The sequence below is a fragment of the Arachis duranensis genome, chromosome 7 (genome assembly GCF_000817695.3).
Source record: "Arachis duranensis cultivar V14167 chromosome 7, aradu.V14167.gnm2.J7QH, whole genome shotgun sequence".
Lineage (NCBI taxonomy): Eukaryota > Viridiplantae > Streptophyta > Magnoliopsida > Fabales > Fabaceae > Arachis > Arachis duranensis.
In genome coordinates this window covers 35655841-35664214 of record NC_029778.3, presented here as the reverse complement: position 1 = coordinate 35664214, position 8374 = coordinate 35655841, and the positions used below count along the sequence as shown (strand labels likewise).

Genomic DNA, 8374 nt, shown 5'->3' with positions numbered 1-8374 from the left:
AAAGCAGGCAGTTGTTTAGCCTATGTAGCCTTCGCATTGTACGGTCTGGCCTTTGTTGTAAAGCGGCATGTGGCCTCTAGAAGAATAGACGAGGACGCAGACACCGGTGACAGGGATAACGAGAACCCAATGGTGAAGAGCAGATTCTACTCTTGCATCAAGGTTTTTCTATGGCTTTCGGTGGCACTGTTGCGTTTTGAAATTGCTGCATATTTGAAAGGGTAGTATTTGGGCTCTCCAAGTCTTCAGTTGAAATGTTATTTGCTTTGGGCAACTTCTTTTGGGTTGAAGGATTTCTTCGGTTGAGTTTATTCCCAGTGGGTTTTAGTTCATGTGGAGACCTTGCTCCATTTCTTCAGTTTTTCGCCAATGCATATATTATTCTTTGAGGAATGCTGGGGACAGCAATTTTGGTATTTTGTAACCATCAATTGGCCATCAATAGTGTTTTTAATGGTGTGAGACGATAGGAGATCACTCACTTTTGTTTTTATCGTTCAGAGTTTGGATCAACTTCTCTTCTGCTTGAATTGTTTCTGAGTCTGATTTAAGAGAATCAAATCCATCCCTATAAATGTACCTCTGGATCTTGAATCTGGAGAGAGATTACTTCTTCATGGTGTTCGTTTAGATCCCCATGTGCAATGAAAAAGAGGTAATACTCTTAACACACGCACCATATGTTTGACCATTTGTCTCGTAAAGAAGTACTTAGTGTTAAACGTGTGCTTTCTCTTTTACTAGTGCATGACCCGTGCTAAGCATGGGAAATGATGAACTAAATCACTGCTTTAATTTATTACATTATAGAACAAATTTTAATCACAAAAACGCATAGGATTTTGCTGAATTTTTTTTCAATATGTGCTATATATAATTGCACACTCAACACATAGACGACAAATTAAACAAACCATAATCTCCACTTGAAATTGGCAATAAACATTAAATTAACTCTAATAAAAATTATTAAAAAAATAACATAATGCAAGCGAACACTCAAAAATAAAATATCTATGTAGTTACTGACTATAAAAAAAATTCCTACAACCTAAAAAAAGAAAGAAAAGTCGCAAAAAAATATGCAATAACATCCGAATTGTACAAAAGCATAAAAACTTTAAAGCACATCGTTAGAGATTCTGAAAATTTTTCTTATACACAACATTTAAGGTAGAATCATCACTTAGTGATCCATTATTCTTTATCAAAACTCTCAAACCCTCTCTAGACTTCACCCTAGACAACGCAACATATAATTGTCCGTGTGTAAAAACAGGTCTAGGTAAGTATAAACCAACTTTGCTCAAAGTTTGACCTTGAGATTTATTTATGGTCATTGCAAAAGAGACTACCAAAGGAAATTGTCTACGTTGAAACCTGAAAGGTAGAGTTTCATTATTCGGAGCCATATTCATGCGTGGAATGAGAACTACTTCACCACACTTGTCTCCCGTCAAGATGTTGCATTCAATTACATGATTTCCAAGTCTACGAACCTGTAATCGAGTACCATTGCAAAGTCCATTGCTTTGGTCTATATTCCTTAGAAGCATCACAGGTACACCAATTTTGAGTTTCAACTGATGGTTGGGCAAACCTGAGCAATTTATCGAATTTAGAACATCAGTTGTAATAGCATCCAACTCGTATTCCATGTTGCCCTTTTCAGCACATAATGAGTCTGAACTAAGATAAACTTTTTCATCACTATTAATAAATTCCATAATTGTGTTATTGACCTCATGGACAACTTCAAGAGTGGGTGCCAGAATCGTGCGCTCCTTGAAATAATTAATGTTATCCAAGTTCATCAATAACCCTGTGTAGACAAATGTAACCAAATTCTAAAACCCATCATCAGTATCATCAATAAGTATGTCTTTAGGGATGACTACTTCTAACTCACCATCTGTTGAATCACCTGCCAATCCATTCCCAATTTGAATTAACCAATCTGCAAAAGCTTTGATATCATTATCAACTTCAACCATACCACCAACAGTAAGCCTCATATTCTTTGAAAGCTTTAAGACTGTGCAAAAATCCCATAGATAAGATGAACTAATGCATGCTTGCACAATATCTTGCCGTGAACCCATAGGTATTACTGGAAGAATTTGCCTGAAGTCTCCGCCAAGTACAACAACTTTGCCACCAAATGGAAGGTTTGGATTAAACGATGGCTGAAAGCAAAGAATGTCTTTTAGAGACTTGTCAAGAGCTTCGTAACAATACTTACTTAACATTGGTGCCTCATCCCATATAATAAGCTTTGCTTTACAAATAAGTTTACAAAGAGGTGTTCCCGGCTTTATGTTGCATATAGAGTCCTCATTGATGCTTAACGGTATTTTAAATCTTGAGTGAGCAGTACGACCATTAGGAAGTAGTAAAGAAGCAATGCCACTTGAAGCAACATTAAGAACAATGTTCCCACCACATCTAAGATAAGCAGAAAGAGTATTCCAGATGAACGTCTTGCCAGTACCACCATAACCATATAGAAAGAAAAATCCGCCGCGATCATTGTTTACGGAATCAACAATGGTGTCAAATGCAGATCGTTGCTCATCTGTCATGGTCTTTAGAGATTGCATATATTGCTGCTTAAGCAAAAAACGATCAAAATTAACCTCGTCCAACAATAAGCGATCTTCTAAACCATGAAAAAGATCTAATGATGGGTAGGGCATCGCTGGAAACTCTTTAAGAGACCTTCCATTAGCTTGCATTTTGTCTTCAATTTTTGCAAGGGTCAAGTTCATGATATGCTCGTCAGACAAATGAAGATCTATACAAAAATATAATTTTTATATTAATACATGTAGCAACTTCAAGATAATAACATATCAATAAATAATTTAAAACCATAAATTGTACAATTTTTAACTAAATACCTTTAACATGATGAATTCTTCTTTGCTCAAATAAAATATCCTCAGATAATTCTTTGTAGCATCTTTCTAAGACAAAATCTGGACATGCTATGTTGTTTGATATCAGAAGCATGACAAAAAGGTCACGAACATAGTTGGCTGAAGCCCAAGTACTTGCTTCAAGAATAGCATCAATAAATTCTTTGTTGTCTTGCAAGAGACCTAGTGCATAGCATGCTTCTTTGAAAGTGTTGTGTGTAACACCATCAACAGTGCGTATTTCCTCAAAACTGGTGCAACCTTTCTGAATGTTGAGAAGAAGTCTAAGATAATAATCCTCGCCATTACCTCTAGGAACATGTGTCAACCTACCAATAGAATAACCTTGTTTCCTTGGAATCCACATTGAAATATCGTCCTTCCATACAAATTTCTGTGGAAACTCACAATAGGTCAATGACCTAGCCAATGGAAAATATTTATTCACAACAAACCATGCTTGTAATTTAGTGAACTTTGCATCAACACGACTAAGGACATCCTGAATACCCTCGTATTCCTTGAAACTAACAGGATTCTCATCTGGTAGGTGAAATGGAAGTCTGATAATAGCAGGCTCCTTAACTTGAATATCATAACCATATAATCTCCAAGCAGCTTCACATGCAGAAATGTATCTACAATCATAATAGTTGTTAATCTCATCCACAATAGGAGGAGCATTACCATTAACTGATGTCTGGTAGAATGAAGCAGTAACACGATCATTTCCTTTGTGAACATACTTGAATAAATATTTGATGGCAGAAGTTTGGCAAGTATGCTCAACATTAATGTGACAACCATACCTTAATAACAAAGTTGGGTTGTACGGGACAATAAAAGAGTTATCAAGAGTTGCACCCTTTTTTATTATGGTGCGACCATTTTTTGGCCTACAATACTTTGGGAACCCAGCTTCATCAACAACAGTACGTTGTCTAAATTGTTTGGGAAAATATTTGGAGCACAAACCATTTACCATGCAAGGACTATTCTTGTTATACTTGCCACATGGACCATGAACCATGAATTTCTCAACAGCAGCATATAACTTAGGCCTTCGACGTTTATCGGGTATTTGTGCCGATATTAAGTTATATATATCATCAGGAGACCTAGGTTTTGAAAGAGGATGCATGAACAACAAAATATGAGCATGAGGAAGTCCCCTCTTCTGAAATTCAATAGTGCATACATCTGAAAATAAAACCAAAACAGCAAAAGTTACTATAATGAAATGTAAATTAAAAAATTTGCAGTAAAACTTCACATTTTTTTAAAAAAAGAAGACTTACATCCAGAAATCTTTCCAAAAATATCACCATACTTAAAATCTCTGATTAAGTTGTTTAGCTTAATCTTAAAGACTCTTGATGTAATATCAGGACGATCTTCTGCTTTAAGTCCAGTACCAATTAATAAGCGCTTTATCTCATCCCATTCAGGATTGCATGTGATGGTGACAAAAAATCTTGGATAACCAAAATGCTTGCAAAGAGCAAATGCATCCTTGCAATTATTAAACATGTATCTAGGTCCACCCGTAAAAGTGCTTGGGAGAATTATCCTTTGACCACTTGAAACAACATCTGCTTCACCTCTAACTAAAGACTCATGCAATAACTTGTACTTTTCAACCCTCAACTTTGGTTGGTTGAAACGAAGAAAACTAAAATGCTCAGACTCTACCATAGTATATGCATCAACCAAGAACTGTTGGAACAACCTACGGGAGTTAAGCAGAATTGGTGACTCAGATGACCTCATTTACAGTTGAAATGCAAAGAATTCTCTCATGCTTATTGTATTCCTCTTCTTTGAACCGTCAACATTGTATCGAGAAGCTGCTAAGATGCCTGTTCTATATCCATCCTCACCATATGGAAAAATAAGAGGATACTGCAAAGCCAAATACAATGGATGGATAACATCAATCTTCTTTAGTTGTTTTGATTTGGTTTCCAATATGATATCTCTGTCCAATAAAGAATCATCAATGTCACCAACTACCAATGCTGCAACTTCTGATGCAGTAGGCAAGTTGTATCGCCGACCATCTTTTTCCCTACGCCTAATCAGTTTTAACTTCATATCAAGAGAATGTGACTCGGTGAATCTATCCCGAGCATAACGGAACGACTGTGCCAAAGGATTGCAAAGGATTATGGTCATCTAGCATATTTTTCAGCATACAAACTATATCATGTTCAAGATTACCCACCGAACTTACTGGGCTGAAAAAAAAAAGAGAAAAGAAAATATGACAAACACAACATATTGATGGACCTTAAATGAGTAAGTGAATAAAGTTGATATTATAAAGAGTATGCTTTGTGTATACAAAAAAAACTTACAGAACTGCACTAATTCTATTATGAATCTCGTTGTCCGTATCATAAATGTAGAGCTGTGCAAATCTTGGTTTTTCATTTGCTTGTGGAATAAGACTTCCGATTGAGTGATAGTTCTGGCCACTCAAAATAAATGACGGCGGACCGGAACCATTGTTAATTTTATGGTTAATCTTGCCAGCCATTGATGTGAATGAAAACATTGCATTAAATGCCCTTATATTTTTTCGAAAGTATCGGCCCATTTCATCGTCCAAAAAATACAATGCTTTTAGATTATCTGGGGCCTGTTTCATTAGGGGCAACTCAACTTTGCCATCCATACAGCACAAACCAAAATGAGGAGTGACACTATTGATACTCTTTGAAAGTCTCTCATGATCCCACATCAAAGCTTTGCAATATATACATGTATGAGAAGGATCACCCGCATCCCAAAAACAATGTAAATTATATTTTGAATCATTTAATATATCTATATTGTGTAACGAATTTTCAATCTAATGAAAACATACCTTCTTCATCAATAACTAAGCTGTCAATCTCATATGCAGTCGCACTTTCATCTAAATAAAATATTAAAAAAATAATATATCTTGTTATGCTCTAGTCATAAATATTACTCCATTAAAATATAACTTAATAATGTTATAAATATTGATGAATTTAAATTTTACCAATGACATTGTCGTCTTGAAAATCAATAGAGTAATCACTTTCTAAATTAATGTCATCGAATACATCAACAACTGTAAAAAAATTGAAATAGAATAGTCATTTGTAATGCTATTGCTAAATAAATTGTTGGGTTTGGATGGGTTTTTTGGAATTATAAAAAATATTTTTTTTGTTAAAAATGAATTACTTTCATATAATTTTAAATCTATTTAGATAAATCTTTTTAAAAAATTACTATTATCTAAAAAAACAAATTATTTACTTTTCCTAAAATTAACAATATATTGCTTTAAAAAAAACTTAAGCAAAAGACATTTCTAATACTTATAATTCTTTTTAAAAATTATTCAAATGTGCAATAACTTCTATCTATTTAACAATTTTTTTTAAAAAGTAAAAAAAAAGTACTTTTTTCAAAAATCAATCCAAACCTTCCTAAAGTGAAATTTGAACAATTACTAAATTAGTCAAGTAAAAGTTGGAATACCTTCATGATGATATAAATCTGATACATTGGAATCATGAATTACATTATTTGCATTTTTAGAAGACTGTCCATGGTCATGAACAGAAGATGTAAATAGCTCGTTGTTACTTCTGCATACTTCTCTGATAATTGCATCTGTTTGCTTGGTGAATCTCTTGTGATTATGTATAATACAACTGAAAAAAGACATAAAAAAACTCAAACAAATAACTACAATGAATTTTCATTAAGCTAATTATTGGTTAGAGTGATAACAACATAAAAAAAATTAACATATAAAAAAATTATAAATTCACACCTCTCCAAATTATTATTCATGCTTGAAGAGGTTATTATTTTATTGTTGCAAAACAGATAATCAGCACCATCAACGTAGGTAGGTTTATGACTTTTATCCTTTTGTAAATTTGCATTAGTGTTACTAAGGGTACATGATTTATATCTGCTGCTATTATTCCAACCTACTGTAACAAAATTAAAAAAAATCCTTATTAACCAAAAGAATGATAAAAAAAACCTCAAAGAAAAACAGAATGGTTAATCAAAAAATTATTAATTACTCTTTTATATTATGAGAAGTACAAACCATTTGTAACATCTAACAAAGGAGTTCTGATGCTGGTAGGATCAACGAATGTTGCTTTAGCAGACAGCATATTATCAGAGGGATTAACGATAGCTATTGTTGAGGAACATGTTCCCTTTAATGTAACTTTTTTCTTATCTCGGCTGTTGGAGATATTAGAACTCAAATTCACAGGATCATGAAAATTCACTTTAAACATTTGGTGACCTATATACACATAGTAAAAGGAATTAACAATACATTTGTAAAAGTAAATTAATATAATTAAAAGATATTTTACAACTGATTAACATGATCATTTTAAGCAACATGCTTTTCTTCTAAAGAGACACATGTATTATAAAATGTAACCAAATTTTATTATTATCTGTACAACTTGAATGACCTTTCTCAGTTGATATGAAGCGACTAATACTGTCATTTGAAACAGCTGAAGAAGTTCTCTTGAGAGGAAGCACGACTTGAGGTGAATGATCTTTTGGAGATGTATCAAGAAAATCAGAAACTACTTAAATAATGTGAATATGGGCATGAACATGTATAGTTGATGAAAAAATAACTTCAAACTTACAACTATATCTAAGAACATCATTGACATTCAAAGTATGGTTCAACCTCTTGCTTCTTAAAATGCTCATTCGCCTGGCTCTTGCAAGTTTGGGAGTCAATCGATAGTCTTCTAGTACCATGACTAATGAAACTAATGATAACAAATAAAATATGCAGATTATGATGATATTTTCCCAAGCAGTGCATAATACAATATACTAAGTAACTCTACAGGGGATGACTATTTATAATAATGTGAAAGAAAACATGAAAGATAAATTCACAGAAAGAAACTGAGGAAGAAATTTGCAGCTTTTACAAAAAATGTGTATCAATTGGTTGTAGTTGGAAATGAACTCAAATAAAAGAAACATGAAGGCATGGTATAGTCTTTCCAAACCAAAACATTAAATGATTTAGAGTAAATAAGTATTATTGCCTGAATGTAATAAATGTAACTGATTCACATCTGACAATAATTAATACAGAATATAATACAACAATTTATATAACATGTGATCTGATGATATATATGTGTAAATTACCAGTAAGTACGCCAAAGAGAGTTGATGGTACTCTCAGCAGTCTTTGTAGACTATAGAGATATCTCTTCATCCTTTTCATTAAAAGAGTCTTGAATAAAGGGAACCTTAGAGAAAACCTGCATCATAGTGACAGTGGCTATATATATATATATGTGTGTGTGTGTGTGTGTGTGTGTGTGTGTGTGTGTGTGTGTGAATTAGAATAAAGCTGTGACAAATTAAAATAAATTGAGCTAAAAAAAATATTATTATTATAT

At 33.2% G+C, this 8374-nt stretch overlaps 1 protein-coding gene across 1 annotated transcript; it reads right to left on the bottom strand.

The window, feature by feature from the left end:
• Positions 1-1133: 1133 nt before the first annotated feature.
• Positions 1134-4688, bottom strand: LOC107458694 (uncharacterized). Its single transcript, XM_016076903.1, has 4 exons — positions 4217-4688; positions 2901-4118; positions 1910-2794; positions 1134-1822 (listed from the first exon to the last, which is right to left on the bottom strand). Exons 1-4 carry the CDS (start codon positions 4686-4688, stop codon positions 1134-1136), a joined length of 3264 nt encoding a protein of 1087 aa, XP_015932389.1.
• Between the last annotated feature and the right edge of the window lie 3686 nt (positions 4689-8374).